At 37.5% G+C, this 19448-nt stretch overlaps 1 protein-coding gene across 12 annotated transcripts in view; it reads left to right on the top strand.

The window, feature by feature from the left end:
* The window catches only part of FN1 (fibronectin 1), a 61088-nt gene that overhangs the window by 9800 nt on the left and 31840 nt on the right, over nucleotides 1-19448 (top strand). For all 12 annotated transcript variants that reach the window (XM_057503573.1, XM_057503574.1, XM_036916254.2 and 9 more), the window contains exons 8-20: nucleotides 852-1031; nucleotides 1655-1831; nucleotides 2869-3021; nucleotides 4280-4408; nucleotides 5390-5533; nucleotides 9985-10106; nucleotides 11931-12111; nucleotides 12297-12473; nucleotides 13281-13409; nucleotides 13517-13606; nucleotides 14379-14573; nucleotides 15278-15550; nucleotides 16812-17078. In XM_057503573.1, coding sequence (XP_057359556.1) covers nucleotides 852-1031; nucleotides 1655-1831; nucleotides 2869-3021; nucleotides 4280-4408; nucleotides 5390-5533; nucleotides 9985-10106; nucleotides 11931-12111; nucleotides 12297-12473; nucleotides 13281-13409; nucleotides 13517-13606; nucleotides 14379-14573; nucleotides 15278-15550; nucleotides 16812-17078 — 2217 coding nt within the window. The remainder of the gene's footprint in view (nucleotides 1-851; nucleotides 1032-1654; nucleotides 1832-2868; nucleotides 3022-4279; nucleotides 4409-5389; nucleotides 5534-9984; nucleotides 10107-11930; nucleotides 12112-12296; nucleotides 12474-13280; nucleotides 13410-13516; nucleotides 13607-14378; nucleotides 14574-15277; nucleotides 15551-16811; nucleotides 17079-19448) is intronic.

The following is a 19448-nucleotide window of genomic DNA, read 5'->3' on the forward strand; positions in this document are numbered from 1 at the left end:
ACCTTTATTTTTTTTATTTTGGTATCGTTAATGTACAATTATGCATTACCTTTTGAAAATATGGTACCTCTAACTTTTTATGATTTAGTGTTTGAAAGGCAATATGTTCATTTAAAAAAATATATATATATGTATATATATATATAAAACAAGAAGGCAAGAAAAGCTTATAATCATACCACACTGTGATAACTGATGTTTGCATTTGATATATTCTCTTCCAGTCTTTTTAATCTATGTATTTTCTTTTCAATTGTGGGGATTAAACTGCTGTGTGTTAGTTTTATTTCTTTACAATATTGCTGCATGAGGGTTGCTTTCTGAATAGTTAAACGTCTAAATTTTATACTCTAAATCTCAAATTTCTAGAGCTCTGTGATGTAAACTCCTTCCGGCACCATAATGCATCTCTTCTGGGCTACAGAAGTGGTAGTGATTATAGCAATAAGAATTGGTATGCCTGACTTTTACCCTAGAAGGGCCTTATGTCTTAATTCTTATGGAAGAACAGAGTGATGATACATGTCCCTCTCGTATCCTCTGAGCAGCACCCTTAATAAACCTGGATTAGAGACTGACAAATGGGACACTGAGGCATGGCAGCAGAAGTAGTAACAAGGTGGTAGAACTCAGGTAGTTCTCAGCAGAAGAACTCAGGTGTTGCTCATCCACAAAGGACGTGGCTTCCTGAGTGATGCATTTTGATTGACATTAACCAGATGACTCTTCATACCGGAAGCTGTTTCCTTTGAGGGCAGAAGCTCAGGCTCAGTCAAGCTATAAATAATCAGTTCTTGTTGAGAGATAAACGCAGCTCCATTTACTGAGACACTTGTGGTCTGTGCTCGTAGCTGTAACCCAAACTTACGGTGGCAATTCAAATGGGGAGCCATGTGTCTTACCGTTCACCTACAATGGCAGAACTTTCTACTCCTGCACCACCGAAGGACGGCAGGATGGGCATCTCTGGTGTAGCACAACTTCCAATTATGAGACAGACCAGAAATATTCTTTCTGTACAGACCATACAGGTGAGTCTCCCAAGGGAAAAACACTGCAGTGAGAAAAACCCATTTCTCATGCCCTGTTTTTATTTGCAGCAATCTAGCCATTATTCTTGAGGCTGTGTAAGAAATACCGCTTTTATTGAGTTGGGACCCCAGAGACATGGAGCTAACTTAGCAGCTGAAGATCCTTCCATGTTCCCCAGGACCCCTGGGGAATGACAGCAAGGGAGAAGCCCTCCAGTTCAATTATTTTTAACATGTTAGGATTATGATGTGATTAAAGATATTTATATATTAAAATCAGCAGGAAGTCCCACAGGGCTGCAGAATACACATGATGGATGTCTGATGCTTCTGTTTCTCTTCTGGTTAGAACTACGTTTTATTTAAAGCGACCATTTAATCTTTTTTTTGCCTGGGAAAATGGGAGTGAAAATTGGATTTAAATTTGTTTTGAAGGTGAAGGTGAATACCCTCAGGCATCTCAGAGCTCTTTATTATCAGACATCTTTTATTCTGAAATAGACTTCCTGTGAATTAGCTACAGAAACCGACTTGCTCAGACCCTTCCTGTCATAGTTCCCCACCGTGCATTGAAAGTCTCCGTTGTAATGTTTTTCTTCCTATTTGTGCATTGTTCTGGGCAGTTTTGGTTCAGACTCGAGGAGGAAATTCCAATGGTGCCTTATGCCACTTCCCCTTCCTATATAACAACCACAACTACACCGACTGTACTTCGGAGGGCAGGCGGGACAACATGAAATGGTGCGGAACCACACCAAACTATGACGCTGACCAGAAGTTTGGATTCTGCCCCATGGCTGGTAAGATAAAGACCTCGTGGAAACCATCTGAGCAGCCAGACAGAACAGTACTGGCTAGTTTACTCCTATTTCACTCACTGAGACTTAATTTTGAGACAGCTGAATTCTTTGTGAGATACATAACTATCTATCTAATCAAATATATAAGAACTATGTAATTATTTCTATAGTTTTTAAATCCTAATGGTACAATTTAATGTCCAAAAGTGTATAAAGACAATAAAAACACTTTTTTAAAAGTCTGGAAATAATAAATTTTTCACAAGTTTGTCTTTTGTGAAGAGCACAAAACTGAGGAGCTTTTTAGTTACAGATGTACAAAATTTGCACGTAATTTTGGTTTGTTACTTATTCAATATCAAAATGACCATAACTGTATGTTTTCTGACAAGTAAGAGATCTGGTTTTTGGTTTTTGGTTTTTAAATGGGGCTTCCAGTTGTATGAATGAGAATGGGGGGAACCAATACATTTTACTTGTCTTCAAATTCCAAAGACCCTGAGATTACAACTGCTCGTCCAGTTGTAGAACCAGGAATCCATGCACTACACACTGTTAAGTGTGGATATGGGGCAATGAAACACAATAAAACGGCTGATGGTTACTCTCATTTCTCTCATTTTAACAAAAGAGTCTATTGCATTTAGAAGGAAAACACACTTTAGCTTACAATTCTAGACCCATACACAAAGTTTCCCTTTCAGATAGGATAAAATATTTATGGGACAGTAGTCAAATGCAGGCTTCCAAAACAAAGCAACCCATTTGTGTGAATGCGTAGGTATTGCCATGGCTTGACGTCCTTTAGGTGTTCCTGTAATTATTCCCTACAACACAGCTGATCTTTGAGGTGTCTTCTCTCTTTGGTAGTCAAAATTACACATCCATAGGGCAGTACTGAGATTTCTTCAAGGCACACAAGACTGCTTTCCAAAGGAGAGTTCTTCGTTGAACCAAACTGGACTGCTAATACTGAGTACCTTTTTAGACCTTGTGATCATTTATGTAGTATGCCTTTCTCACCCATTTCTAAACAGCCCATGAGGAAATCTGTACAACCAATGAAGGGGTCATGTACCGCATCGGAGATCAGTGGGACAAACAGCATGATATGGGCCATATGATGAGGTGCACATGTGTCGGGAATGGACGTGGAGAATGGACGTGTGTTGCCTACTCCCAGCTCCGAGGTATGCTTGCTTACCAGTGACCACATTTGAAAGGACAAAAAGTACAGAGAGGCAGACTTTTGTGTGAAAACTTGTACTTCTCCAAAAACAGGAGAAGAAATATGCAATGCCACTCCACGAGTCTGTCGTGCTGGATAAGGTTCTCATGTTAGGCAGCCAGTTAAGAAAAGCTGACAGAGACATTACATTCTAAGGTTCTGAAACATTCCTGAGATGTAAGTACTTGGGCTGCGCCAAAAAGATGGCTTCAAAGGCTACAACACAATCATTTGATCCTTTTAGCTTTTAGTTACTGGGTTCATGACTAGAAAAGATGGGATAATTTCTGTAAAGAAAAGAGACTCTGCTATTGTAAAATCAGGTCCTTGCAGATCTATGTTACAGATCAGTTTCTTTTGTTCAGATCAGTTTTACCCCTTGGGTCCTAGTGTATAATATAGAGATGTTGATTTATTACAGTTATTTCAGTTTCTCTATTTCTTTGATTTGAAAAGTAAGATTTAGGTAGAACTCAGAGCTCATAAATAGTCCATGTAACTGGTGTGTTGATAGTGACCTGAAGCTGTTCTCCCTTTGTGATGTCCGGTGGGTAACACAGTTCAGGAGTAATGGTAATTAAATGTGGTGTTGCAGAGCTGAGAGGAAGTCTAGGAAAACATATACTCCAACTCCTCATTTTACAGATGAAAGAGCTGAGACCCAAAGAGGGAAAATAATTTTCTCAGGATCTCTCTGAGATCAGGAACAGAGGTGGTGGAATTTTTTTTTTAACTTTATGAATGCTATAGATGTTATTTTACTTCCCAAATCCAAATATCTCACCACCCCCGCCATTACAGAGAGCAGACCATCACACCATGCTGTGTGCTCTATAAATATCTTTAATCTTCCTCCTATTTATCAGAACAAACAGAAATCTAAAGGACCATATCAACTAAATAAGAACTTTTCCAAAAGTAAGACATGTATTTGTTCAAAAATTGGCTTCCCACAAGAAGATGTATTTTATCACATTCTTTAGCTGTATATACTTTGACCTCTGTTGTTTACAAGTTTCTAAGAGAAAGATTTTTTCATGCAAAAATTGTATTCCAGACTAAGCTGTGAAAATATTTATTTTATGCCAATAAAAATGTTATTTTAGTGGGACGTGTTGATAATTAAGCAGAAGGAACTGCATGCTTTGAAAAGCATAACTTCTTTTATTTCATCAGTGAAATTAAGAAGTTTTCTACCCATTACACTGTTTTCTAAACAGATCAGTGCATTGTGGACGACATCACTTATAATGTGAATGACACATTCCACAAACGTCACGAGGAGGGACACATGCTGAATTGTACCTGCTTTGGTCAGGGCCGGGGCAGGTGGAAGTGTGACCCCATTGGTAAGTAGCCTCATGTTGCTAGAAGGATTTGGACACCAGACTAGTCAGCACGTTTCAGATAAGGAGGCCTATTCGATATTCCATGATTGAACTTGGCTCCAGACTTGTATCAGTGGCTTGCAGAGAGCTTTGCAAAGTCTTCTGCAATCATGGACCAATCTTGATATTGATAGTCACCTGTTTTTATTGAATTTGGTAGCAGAAGCAGTTTTTTGATTGAATGGAATTAGTTCTTTGGTTCTGAATCATAAAGACAATCCATGTTGTGAAAGAGGACTTTCTTTTTGCTGACCGTGCAATCACACGGGCAACTGATTATGCCAGTAAATACCTTATTTTTCTTGGCTGCCCTTTATAGTAGATCTAAGCAAACGGCGAAGGTTGAGCCTTTAAAGAGCTGTGTTAACAGCTTTAAGGTAACTCATGAATATTCCTTTACTCAAAGAGACATGTTGCTTATTAAGAAAACAAACTGATCAGGTGAGTTTGTTTGACCTGAGATTGCCAAAGCTGAGAGAGAAGCCTGAGAAGTTTTCTTAGAAACTGCTCAGTGAGTATTCTGATTAAAACCTAGTTCATTCATTTCCATGTAAAATTAAGTCCTCCACATTTTGAAGTATATAGAGTGATATTTGTTTTTGTTATTGAAATGATATATCAGTTGCATTAATACGGGTAAAATATTATAACTGATATGTTTTTCTCAAATTAACATTCAGAATATCAATAGATCCTGGAATTTAAATCTTAACATTTTTATTTAGAAATATTGTCCTTTTAGAGAACTAAATATTCCTCATAGTGGGTACTTTTATACCACTAACTCCTGTAAGGTAAAGATAAAAAATACTAACTGCATGTATTTCTAAGGATAATCATACGTTTCTATTAAGACTAAGAATGTATGCTCTAGCACACTAAAATTAAATTGGTACCTTTAAGTCTTCAAGGCTGCTTATCTTGTACTTGTATGTATTTTAGACCAATGCCAGGATTCAGAAACCCGTACATTTTATCAAATTGGAGACTCATGGGAGAAGCACGTGCATGGTGTCAGGTATCAGTGCTACTGCTATGGCCGTGGCATTGGGGAGTGGCATTGCCAACCTTTACAGACCTATGCAGGTAAGTGGCTCTAGTACTGAAAGTTGAGAACTATTAGCTGGGTTATAAAAACAGGTCAGCCTCAGTGTCTAATACCTGAGTGGCACCTCCTCCTTTCCCATCCTTTTCTCCTATTGCTGTCTCACAATCAATTAAATTTTTTGCTAGAATGGTTTTCCTTTCTCCCCAGTCAAGTAAAAGGTGTGGAAGGCCATAAAATGTGCTTGTATGTAAATTTGTTTCTTAACACTGTAGAACATTCCAGTAGGTTAAAGCTCTCTGGCTAATTTCATCTCCACCATAAATGAAAATAGAAACCACAAAGGGAACTATGCTGGGAATAAAGGGTTGGCATTTTATATTATGGTTCTTGACAGAGAAGTTGCATAGAGAAATTACATGAAATGCAATATAGGGTATGTGTTGGTATACCATTTCATGTAGGCCCTCTTTGTGTCAAAATTTTCATTTATTTGATCAATCAGTGTCTGGGACAAAGTATTCTGGGTCAAGAGTTGAGTAACTCGGTCAATTCTTGGCCCACACAGTTCAAATACTCTCAGATGTTTATTGCTGAGTTTTTCCAGGTCATGGGCATAATAGCTAACTATAGGTGTTAATTCATTTTAGAAAAGAAAAAGATGAATTGAATTACACTGAGTGATTAATTAGAATAGGATGTGTTAAATTATGAAACTCTAATTTTTAGGCATCTGTTATTTGAGCCACTACTAAGGTACAAAGCCTCCTAGACTACTCTGTTAACTTGAAACTTGAAAACATGGCCTACATTCAGAAACAAAGATTTTTAGGGCATTAGAATCTGCCTATGACTTAGTAGTTAACTAAACTACTAAATCCAAGTTTCACTTATTTCCTCATCTGCAAAACGGGGAGATTGTAGCTGATTAAAATTCCCTCCAGCACTAACAATCTAACAATCTGTGATCCTCAATACCAGCCACCCAGATACACCCTTTCAATGAACTTTGAAAAGATTCTGCTCTCCTTAAGCCTCAGACACTCTCAGGAGAGAAGGTGACTGCTTTAACAGATGCATAGCACCAACTGACCTGGCTCTTAAATTGTATTTTGTGATGAAGTCAGGTGTAGGAATCATTTAGAATAATTTTTTTAATTTAATGATCTAATGAAATCTGATGGCAGAATTACCATAAATTCAGAAAGTATATAACTTTTTTTTTTTCTCTAATGATGCAACCAAAGGATGGAAACTTTTAAAAGAATACTTTCTAGTTTCTATGCTTGTGGTTGTTATTGGTATGGCAACTTTTTGAAAATGATTTCCTCCTCAATGATATAAAGAGAACTTTTTTTCTCTTTCTTTTTATAATAAGTTTGCTCACATAGCTGCTTGATGGAAGCATACAGGTGGACATACCAGGGATGAAATCTAGATGTCAGGGAATCTTCTATGTTGGAGTTTTGTATGTTGACCTGTCTCTACTCTTTATAAAGGGCAACAGTAGAGCTCACTGAACATAGAGGGGACTCGGGAGAGGAGATAGGCACTGGCCCTCAGTCTGGTACTTATCTGTATGTCTGGTTTGCTCATTGTTCGTGGGCAGCATGTGGGGCTTCAGGAGTGTGGGAAGAATAAAGCACAACAGATTACCCAGAGATTGTCTCTGAGCCTTGTTCTGTTTGTTCCTCCTACAGAGGACTTGGTAGAGTTGTTCAAATTAACAGAAGATAAGAGGCTTTTGGTTTGTCAATAAACAACCATGAAAGCACAGATCTCAGCAAACTAGAGAAAAAAAAACTGAGTTGCAAACTCATAAATGTTTAACTTCTCCAGGGTCACCGCTACTGGAAATGGTTCATTTTAAACTGCTTTTAAAAGTATAGACATTGCATCTTACCTTTACTTAACTATTTTACTGTTAGCCTGGTTATATTGAGTAAGAGAGGGAGTGAGGCTTTTACAATGGTAATTGTTGGTATAGGCTAGTCAGGTTGATTTAAAAAGTTTTACCCACTAACCTGTATCAAAAGGATTGTCTAAAAATTTAAATATAAATAATGTAAATGATCTCAGAATTTTCAGATTTCCTTTCTTCAAATCTGTGTAGAATAAGATGGAGTAGACTTATCATCAGAATTTAAAGGGCTGTGCAAATAATGAACACTTTTTTACTTTTTGAATAAAAATATGCTAATGGCACAAAATCCCCATAGTAGTCCCCTTAAAAGTGGGTTGTAGCACAAAACTAATTTTAAAACATGGCAAGATGTTTGTTTTATAATCAATGGGCAGAAGCCAATTCCATATCCCTCTTTGAGTCCCATAGAATTTTGACCCAGTATTTGAAGTTTTAAATAGAAAGGAAACTTCTTTCGTTTTGTTCTATCACTGGGGTAAAAAGCACTGAGCTGCCTTTTTCTTGCCCCTCCCCCTCTCCTTTATTATCCTCCTCCATCAATATAGGAGCATGGTTGGGCTTACAGGTGGGCAGTTAAGGTTATTTGTATTGTCTTTCTAAAACTTAATCTATATAGACATTTATTCATCATAAACTTTTAAAAAATGTAGACAATTTTTGGAGCAATTTTAGGGGCACAGCAAAATTGAAAGGGAGGTACAGAGATTTCCATATATCCCTGTCCTCCTACGTGCACATTCTCCCCGTTCTCAACACTCCCCTCCCCTCAGTGGTACATTTCTTACAATCAGTAAACCTGCATAGACACATTGTTTTTACCCAAAGTCCATAGTTTATGTTAGGGATCACTCTTGGTGTTGTACATTTTATGGCATCATAACCTGTTTACCCTCAAAATTCTAATGGCCAAACTAAATAAAACACATGAGGAAATTATGATAGGATTTCCTGAAAGGATCTATATTTAAACAACCTTATATCAGTTACCATAAATAACTTAATGACATGATATTCATATATTTACTGATGTACATGGAAATACTTTAAGTAGTCACATCTCTAAAGTTTTGCTTCAATATTTGTCTTTAAAAACTTATATTTGTTAGGATTTTTGTGGATAGAGGTGGGACTCAAAGAGGGATATGGAATTGGCTTCTGCCCATTGATTATAAAACAAACATGTTGCCATGTTCTGTGAAATATATCCACTAGAGAATGAAAAACTGAGAATTTTGTACATGAATTTTGGTGTTCATGTGGCTTAGAAATATGTGCATTAAGTAAAATAAAAATTGATTCAAAGGGTACTTGTCAATCTTCAACCAGCTTTGATTAATTCCCAGTATGGAAGTGAGTATATTATTCTAGAACTTTTGAGTTTACACAGACACTAGTTATGTATTTTTTCTGCTAAAGAAAACTTTGTTTTTATAGAGAATTTAACAGCAAAGATAATTAAGTTTGAAAATCGATATATATATTTTTTTCTAGGAGCTTTCAGAAAACTTAAATCTGTTAATCTGGTTAAAGGCTTTCTTAAAACATGTAAAATTTTGCTCTCTTTGACAGTGTAGCATTTAGAAATTCTTAGAAAGGTTGTTACAAGGAACTTTATTTTTATTTCCAGTAAGTAGAACATTGATTGACATCATTAAACAGACAGTATTTAGGAAAAAGGTAGTGTGTTCTGCAAGCATAAATTTTCCAACTATTCCATTAATACCCTAAATGGAGTCTATATTATTAAGAAATCTTCCTTTATTTTGCCTTTTCCTTCAAAAAAAAAAGAACCTAAATCATACTTTAAATTTTATTGGAAACAGTCATACACATCAAGATCGTAGAAATACTGAATTCACTACATACCTCAAAATGTCATTTCAGTTTATAACTGCTTTTGAAAAAAAAAAGTTTGATTTCTTAATGATTTGACTAATCAATGGTATGATTTTAAAGTGTAGTTACTGAATAAAATAAAACTTTTTTCAACCTACAACATGCCTAGACTGATAAGAAATGAAACAGAGCCTTTATTATCTCTCTTTCTTTGTCTAAGATTCTACCCCATTTAGAAATGTGCTTGTTTTAGTCATGTCATTCGGCCTTTGGAATGTTGTAGATGGTAGATGTCATTCTTGGTCAAAGTCTCCACAAACTTGAATTTTCTTCAAAAAAGCTTAATATAAGTAAATGTAGTTTGTATTCCATTTGACATTATCTGTGTTAGGGCGGTTTCACAATTTCCTCCCAATTCTTACTTTGAAAGTGGAAAAGCAAGCAAGCTAAGAGACATTTAAATAATTTTTATTTTATTTATTCTAAACAAGTTCTACTGCAAAGATAAACCCATTTCTATTTGGGAAGGACAGTAATTTATCAGCTAAAAAAGGGTTTGTTACATTGATTTCCAATGTCAATATGGAAAAGAGTAATCCCAGATAATTTGTATTGTACTCACACTTACCGATAAGCAGAGCTGTCTTCATTGAGGGCCCTCCATGGGCACTAAACTTCAAGCTGAAGTAAATGAACACCCAAGGTAACCAAATTTCACATGTTCATTTTCAGGCACAAGTGGTCCTGTCCAAGTAATCATCACTGAGACCCCCAGCCAGCCCAACTCTCACCCCATCCAGTGGAATGCACCAGAACCATCTCACATTTCCAAGTACATTCTCAGATGGAAACCTGTGAGTGCCCCACCCGGAAGGCTTACACATTGAGCCTTCAGAAATTAACAAATGTTGAAATACTGTTTCCAGGTTTTTAGCCTCTAGATGTGATTAACTCTACATATATTTATATTTGCTTAATGACCTAACAATATATGGCCAATTGACTTAACACAGAACTTAGCTTTCATATCAGAAAAATCTTCTTCAGAAGGACTTAGAATTAGTAATGCTTGAAATTTCTTCCCTAATATAAGAAGAGAATCTAAAGTTTTCATACGTCCTTGCAAATCCACCAAAGGAAAAAAAAATTATTGGCATCATTTCAGTGATTTGAAAAACAAAAGAGCTAAGTTAGAATTTTCATCTTCTGGTTCATTTCTTAAACCATTACTTTTGATCCTCTGAAGTTATTGAGATAGAAGGGAAAGAGATGATGAAGGGAAGTGCAGATGAAGAATGAGAGTTGTTTTATGTAAAGACTGAACCTTGTGATTTTCTAATAAGCATCTAGAGTTTGAATAAATCATGCTGAGGAGAATATGTGGTCTATTGAGCTTCAGTTTCTCTTACCTTCTCAAACCTGCCCACTGTATCTCCAAAATTTATGGCTTATAATTTTGAGATATAAAATGTACATTGAATTGCAAAGTCTTCAGTGAGTGGCAATGATAAATTTCTTTGAGATTTTTAACACTTAAAAAATTTCAGGTTTTTCCTTAATGTGTGTCACCTGAGAGTTTATTTTCAAAAATATTCTTCTGATAGCTAACCAAAAAACTTCACACTGACTAGAAGGCTTATCACTAAATCTGAGCTAATTGTACTGACTGATTTCAGATTTTTTTCAGTATACTTGAGTTAAAATTAGAACTTAAAAAGTACTAGGATCACTTCATTTATTCCAAAAACAAAATGGACACTTGAGTCATTGAATTATTAAGAAACTCGTTGATTGGATAATTCTAAAATCTCAGTGGGCATTAAAAATGTAGTTTGACTTACGTTAGTTTAGAATATCTACACTTAAAAGGATCTCCTCTTATTTGAAATCAGGGCGTTTCTTTTCCACACATTTTATTGCAATGAGTTTTGTGATCCATGACATATTAATGAAGCTGGGCAGGATGTGAAAACATAAACTGGAAGCTAAGATTAAATAAACTGAAATCACATTCTTCCTCAGTCTTGCCCAAAGTTGGCTAACCACTTCAGATGGGGTAATTCATATCCAAGAGTGAGTCATGAAACCACACGAGTTCAGCCTTATATGTGATGGTCCCAGGAGTTGAGTCACAGAGCAATATTGTGCTTCAAAGGAGTGTTTCTCCAAGGCAAGAAATTCATACCCCGCAAGTGAAAGAGTCTTTTCACACTTCAGAGAGGAATCTCTCTCTTTCACTGTAGAAATTTAAAAATTGGGAGACAAAACTTGGGTTCATCATTTTATCTCACTGATATTAAATCATTAATTTGGCAAAAAGGAAGGTTTTCTGTACCTACAGCTGCAGCCTTGGGCATGGCGCATATTGTTTCTTCACCTGCAATGGGGTGATAATATCATTAACTTGCAGAAGGGGGAGGATGATGATTAAATGGGAGAATGCAAGTAAAACAGCCCAGAGTATGGCACATAGTAAGCTATCAGTAAGTGTTAGATATAATAATAATGATGGTTAATATTAAACTGTGATTGGTCCCTATTCTGATTCCAGCTTTCCATTATTTTCCTCCAGAATGGAGCTGCATATATCCCTCATTCTTCTTTGGAGATGACTCAACATCATCTTTGAATGCTCCTCTCTCTGAATACTTACATGATTTTTTTTTTTTAACCCTCAGAAAAATACTCCAGGCCGTTGGAAGGAAGCCACCATTCCCGGCCACTTGAACTCATACACCATCAAAGGCCTGACGCCGGGTGTGATCTACGAGGGGCAGCTCATCAGTGTCCAGCACTACGGCCACAAAGAGGTGACACGCTTCGACTTCACCACCACCAGCACCGGCGCACCGGTGACCAGTACGTACGCCCACCGCTGTCGGGTCGGTGCCTGTGGCTCACGAGAGCCGGGCTCTCCTAGGACGTGCTTCCCTTCTCCATTTTCCTCCATGGGTGGACCCGCCCTTTTAGAAAATGGTATTCTGCAGACAATGGCACTACATATTCTCAGTGGCTGAAGGCCCCCCCTCCCCGTGACCCTTTAGGCAACACCGTGACGGGAGAGACAACACCCTTTTCTCCGGTCGTGGCCACTTCTGAGTCTGTGACTGAGATCACGGCCAGCAGCTTTGTGGTCTCCTGGGTCTCAGCCTCAGACACTGTGTCGGGATTCCGTGTGGAGTACGAGCTGAGTGAGGAAGGAGACGAACCCCAGTACCTCGGTAAGCGACATGTGTTGTCAGGAGGGCTGCTTGTGAGCTCTGCTCGGGAGGGGGCACCCAGGCCGGTGGTCTGTGAGGTCTGACCTAGCTGACAGCTCAGACGGAACAAACTGTCCTCCAGGATGAGGAAGGAAAACGACTGACCCTTTCCAGAACTGAACTGGATGTTTCCTGAGCCACCCTTATATTTTCCTGGTCCCTAATATGAGCTGCATTATCCATTTGCCTGGGCTCGAAGAAGACATTATCTTAAATGGCTTCTTTAGGCAAGTAATTGCCACGATGAAGACTGGAGCAGAAAGTTAGCTTTGGGGGGTACACACTACCCTCATTCATGCTTTTCAACTTCTCATCGTTAGGCTTTTTGAAGACTTTATTGCAAAAAAAAAACCTTTATTGTAGTATAATGTATCAAAAGCATAGAGCTTGATGAATTTTTATAAAGTGAACACACCTGGGGGATCAGTACCCCAATTAAGAAAGAGAGCATCTCTCTTACCCAATGCCCTATCATCCTTTGTCCATAACCACTGCCCTGACCTCTCTCTAACTTCAGAGGGCTACTTTTACAAATTTGACGGTAGGGTGCAAAAATTTTTAGAGAAAAAATTCGAAAGTGGACCAAAAAAAAAAAGAAAAATCATACCACGGTGCACTGAGAATTACTGATTTCCATTAGTCCATTTCCTTCTACTCTTGTCTTCCCCACACATAAATACATAGTTTAAAAAATATCCTTCTTATAGGTTGTGGAGTCATTGAGGGATTGGTATGCTCTGATTTGTGCCTTTCCTTTTTATTTCAAAGATCTTCCAAGCACAGCCACTTCTGTGAGCATTCCTGACCTGCTTCCTGGTCGAAAATACATTGTAAATGTCTATCAGATATCTGAAGAAGGAGAGCAGAGTTTGATCCTGTCTACTTCACAGACAACAGGTACCTGTGTACTATGTGGTGTAAAAAGAATCTTTTTTTCTGTAAAACAAGCCCAAAACAGTATTTCCTGACTGTTTTCCCTGTCTCTCCCTTTCTTTCTTTGTTAGCACCTGATGCTCCTCCTGACCCTGTCGTGGACCAAGTTGACGACACCTCGATTGTTGTTCGCTGGAGCAGACCCCAGGCGCCCATCACAGGTCAGCTTGGCCGCCTCTTCCTGGCTGCACGGTCATGTGGCATAGGTAGTGAGGGAGTAGATTCTGATCTGTGGACAGGCATATCACTTAAATCTCCTATATTATTACTAGATTGGACTAGAGATGTGTGTGTGTGATACTAATTAAGAATGTGCTTATTTTCAAAACTTACATGCCTACTTCTTATGGGTCACTTCCCCTCAAATCTGTTTTACTGACCCCTTATGCACAGACACAAACACATATGCAAAACCTCTAAAGCTGGCTCATTGACTTATTAAAGGCATTCCAATGGTAGAAAAGGGATAATTTTCCTGAAAACTTTACTCTAAGACATATTCTTAAAGTTGTAGGTGAGTGGCCTTCTTAGCTCATTAATTGACACAATGGTCTCCAAAGTTCCTAAAAGACACAGTCAAGTGCTCGACAACTCTGTGCTCAAGGTGGTTCATTAACTGCTTCCATTGCCCTGAGCTCAGAGAGAAGAAATTGGTTTCACATGAATATTTTCACCTCGTGGCTTATCTAATAGACATTTATTAAGGATCTTGGGTCTTCAGGGATGATATTACTAGAAAGCAGAGCTGTTTCTTATTTTATTTTTGTGCTGAATAGTCACTACAAGAAGTGGCAACATTGAGAGAGCCAAAAGGAATCACTAGTTCTTAACTAATCAAGCGAGATGCTAAGGGATATTAGGAAAGTGGAATTTTTTTTTTTTAATTTGTTTCATAAAACAGTGCATCTAACTTTACCCCCCATGAATCCACAGGATACCGAATCGTGTATTCACCATCAGTAGAAGGCAGTAGCACAGAGCTCAACCTTCCTGAAACAGCCAACTCTGTCACCCTAAGTGACCTGCAGCCTGGTGTTCAGTATAACATCACCATCTATGCTGTGGAAGAAAATCAAGAGAGCACTCCTGTTTTCATCCAACAAGAAACCACTGGGGTCCCGCGGTCAGGTAACTTAAAGACACTTCCTGTGCTATCTTATTACCTAAGAAGGACTTAATAAGGTAACTTCTTTCATCTCTCTTTTGTTGGAGGAATAAAACCATCCTCAGACTGTATTCATTCCAAAGCTTGTTAGGAAGACCAGAATCAGAAGTCTCTGCGGGAACGTTGTTTTGTCAATATTAACAGTTCTATATGCAAGTAATCTTAGAGTTTAGTTTATCCCTACACTTACGAAATTTGGCTGTAATGTCTATACTATTACTTACCAAAGCCAGCTTTTGGCCTTCCTGATGAAAAACTGACTTCATACTTCTCCCTAGAAACATAAGGGTCAGTTCATCCATTGCTTTTAAGTGTCATAAAAGGATTCAGTAAAATGAAAACCACATTTTTTTGTATTGTCACAATAAGGGTTTTTAATTTTATTTCTCATATGTTCATTTTAAACTTTGATAGGATACTTCATGTGTTGGGAACTCATGGCTTACCTACATATTTACATAAAAGGCTCAAATGTCATATGTAAGCAGTATGACTAAACCATGAAAAAAAGCAAGAAATACATTCTCTGGTTAAGAGACAAAACTTGGCATTGCTCTGGAATGAGAGGTGCTAGGAATTGCCTTATAAACATCTGGTAAACCAGCTTTTTAGCCATAATTAATCTCCAGCAGGAATTGTGAATGACCAGTTGGCTCTTGTCTGTTAGATAAAGTTCCCCCTCCCCGGGACCTGCAGTTTGTGGAAGTGACAGATGTGAAGATCACCATTATGTGGACACCCCCTCAGAGTGCAGTGACTGGTTACCGTGTGGATGTGATCCCTGTCAACCTGCCTGGGGAGCATGGGCAGAGGCTGCCCATCAGCAGGAACACCTTTGCCGAAGTCACCGGGCTGTCCCCCGGGGTCACCTATCACTTCAAAGTCTTCGCTGTGAACCATGGGAGGGAGAGCAAGCCTCTGACGGCAGAACAGACGACCAGTACGTCAGCTCCTGACTTTACCTCCACCCCTAGCTTCTCCTCCCTCACTGCAACCTGTGACGAATGTGCAGCAAACCCCTTACTCCTAGGTTTGCAGTTAGAGAAGGGAGTATATAGTGGGCACAAAGCACATTAAACTTGGAAACAAAACTTAGACAAGCCCCATGGATGCTAAATGATAATCCTTTCCCCAAATACGTGTACCAGTGGAAAGGCCCTAAGAGTGGAAAACTTAAGAGAACCTAATTTCTTTGCTTACGGAGACAGGATTGAAAATCTGAGTTCATTTTTGTGTACCTAAATATATCTAGATCAAACTTCCAATCTAAGCTCTTAACCCTTTTAGAGCAGATTATTTACAAATAGTAATTGCTAAGACATTTATGCTTATTAAACACCATGTCCTCTGTTCAGCTCTTTATGAGCATCATTCTCTTATTTAATCCTCTTTTTGACCTAATGAGGAAGGTCTTATTATTATCCCTATTGGATACATGAAGAAAAAAGCTCATAAGAAATTCTGCCACTTGTAAGGTCACAAAGCTAGGACATGAAGGAGCTGGCCCACTAGACCTACATCTTTTTGACTCCAAAGTCCATGTTTTCAATCATCATACTTGACTGTCTCTTCAACATTTCCTCCCTCTGAAAAGTGTCTTAAATGACTGCAGGGGAATTGCCAGTTGTCATACTCAAGAAGAAAACTCCTAAATTACATGATTCTTCCAGATAGTGCAAACTCACAGTTTCCTACCATGGTTCTCAGGTTCCCAGAATATCTTGTATTATGTGAAATAACCTTTATTTCTCCAGCAAAGTACTAATGCAGAGAATATTGTTCTTGTTCCTTGTGGAACTTTCCTCTGATCTTCTTTTTAGTGGGCTTACCCCTCTTTTCTTAACCAGTTTGACTCTGAGTAAATTGTAGCATTCACAAATGTTTGGTTTTTTTTTCTGTTTTTCACAATGCCATCTCTGTAATGTTAATATAATTTCAGAGGGTGATGGGAAAGTCATGCTGGGAAACTTTCCATAGGATCAAACAAAAAAGGTCAGCAATTTCTCATGACTGATGCAGAGTTTGGCAAAGTTCTATGTAGCCCTCTATGTAGTCTTGTGATTCAGTATTTCCAAGGTTTCTGGCTTTTACTTAGTTTTAACCTGGAAGAGAAAACAGTAGAAAATTCTATCAAGCTTTAAGATTTTAGTATAAATGCTAAGGTGCAAATATTTCTTGATGTACTTCATCTTCTCTTCTAGAATTGGATGCTCCCACTAACCTCCGGTTTATCAATGAAACTGACTCGACTGTCATAGTGACCTGGACTCCACCTCGGGCCCGGATAGCCGGGTACCGACTGACCGTGGGCCTGACCCGGGGAGGCCAGCCCAAGCAGTACAACGTGGGGCCCTCTGCCTCACAATACCCACTAAGGAATCTGCAGCCGGGATCTGAGTACACTGCAACCCTTGTGGCTGTAAAAGGCAACCAGCAGAGCCCCAAAGCCACTGGAGTCTTTACAACTCGTAAGCTGAAGTTTGCATGTTTTTTTTTGTAGTGATGTCATAGGTTCTTACCTGTATTTACCTTCTCTGTTCTTTATTCTTTTTTAAAAAAAGTTAACTTAAAAAACCTAGTATAAGGTTTTAAGTTAAAACTTTTTTTAGTTAAAAAAACAATATCATTTAAAGCAGTGCTACTCAAGTCCATGGACCAGCAGCTGGTCCACGAACTCTTAGTGGACAATAAGAAGCTTGTACCAGAATGTAAATTGTGAAGTGTGTTATTTATTTAGTTCAGTTGCTAATTTTTTGAAGCAAGGTTTTCTTGATGAAGGAAGCTGTGCATTACATTATGTATGTTGCCAAGCTTCTTATTTCATCCAGGGCCAGCATCTTGAGTGACACTGTTCAAAGCAACTAGTTATTTGAAAATTGAATGTATCATATTAAATGAATTCACCAAATACTAGTTATGGCCAGACAAAATTAGCACTTATGCCTATACTCTGATACTTTGAGTATTGAATGACGTCAGAAAGTATAGAATAAAAACTTCTACCAATTGAATAAAATCCAGCAAAACAAGGAGCTAAGGAAATGATTTCTTTATGAGTGTTGACTACAGCTGATTAAAGTACTTCTGCAGAACAGAAGAGCTTTTTCTTTTTTTTAACCGTTCTTAAATTACTTTTGAAATGTCACAGAGGGAAAAATATGGCAATCATTTTTGATGATGTCTGTTCTTTTGCTCAACATTTTATAGGAAGAGGCTTTAAATCTCTTACATATCTGCATCTACATAAAGACCTGTATTCATAAACTGATTTCTATTAAATACATTCACATTTACATTACAAAGAATTATGAGATCCCCCTTATTTCTAGCTGAGCATTATTTATTTTTAACTTGACATTTTGAATTACAAAAGCACCTAACATAACACTTTTTCAAGCATATATTGCAAACATGAACGAGTTTGCGATTTTCTAAAAGCTTTCAATAAATCTTACTCTTTGACTATTTAAAAAATATATATGTAAAAAGGCATTCAAAAAGAATATAAGCTTAGTTTGTAAATAACTTTGGAACTTATTTCCCAAAGAGAATTCCCTATAACCTTTTCCCTGTAGGAATTCATAATTTACCAAAAATTTATTCCCACTTAAATTCAGTGTTTGAAGTCTTGCTAGTGTAGGCTCTTTCCTAAGTAATTGCTAATCACACACAAGTAAAATTTGCTCTTTATTTGTAAGTTAGCTTTTAAATTTTGCTCTTTATGTCAACTTTTACTAATACAGTCTAAAATCTATTAACATGAAATAAATGTCTTTGTATTTCTTATAAATATTTCTTATAGATGACCTGCACTGCATTATAATGAAGAATTCAGTAGATTTAGTTCTTTACTGATCACATATAATTCCACGTATTATCTGTTTTTCTTTTTTACTCCTTAACATCAAATGTATTTTATCTAGTTTCTTTTGTTGGTAGTGTTAAACATTAAATTATATGGGAATGTCTTGTTATATGTGCCTATAAGAGAAAAAGCATTTTAATGTTACTAACAATAATTAAGTGGGGCAGGGTGGGTTAATATAGACTGTTTTAAGGACTTTTGGAGACTTTGATATGTTGGAAATTTTAATACACTACACAATTGATTTATATAAAATATACTTATATTTGAGTTAAAATATTGATAGCTGAAACTAATTTTATTTGACAAAGGTTAACATGGTGCTTGCACATAATGTACTTGTAAAAAATATTTGTTGAATAGATGATGGACTGAGGAAAGAAAGGACAAAAACAGCTCAACCCAGCTTATATTAAAGTAAACCTACATAAGCAGGGAATTGAACAACTTCATTTGAGCTTCACATACTCTCTGAGGCTGTAAATAGCAGGGCTTGCATATTTTTGAAACTACTTTAAGTTCCTGTAGCTCTTTACTGTCTTCCTAAGCTGAATTCTGGGAATAACTTCTCTAGATTTAGCATTTGTGCTAAATTCTTAAGAGCAAATGTGGGGAGGGGGAGCTGTTTCTGGAGAAAATTCAGCCAGCTCACTCCTTTATACATAGAGCAAATTTTATTTCAACAGCCAGGCTATTCTTCACCTGCCAGAACCCATAGCTCATACTTACAGTCACGTCCTTTGTTGGACTTCAGTTTGTGGGTTTGTGGTTTGGAGATTTTCCTGTAATGTTCTTCCCAGGCAAAGAGAATTGTCTTCAACTTGGGAAGATTCTAGCTGGCTGACTCAAGCTATAGAAAACACCGGTTGAGGAGAATGTAATTTGTGAAAAAGTTGTGGTTTTCACAGATGTTCAGTGACAGAAGCTGACTGTTCTGTGAATTGTTTTTTGTGGCCATTAACATGGTCACACA

This window comes from Manis pentadactyla, chromosome 6 (genome assembly GCF_030020395.1).
Source record: "Manis pentadactyla isolate mManPen7 chromosome 6, mManPen7.hap1, whole genome shotgun sequence".
NCBI lineage: Eukaryota > Metazoa > Chordata > Mammalia > Pholidota > Manidae > Manis > Manis pentadactyla.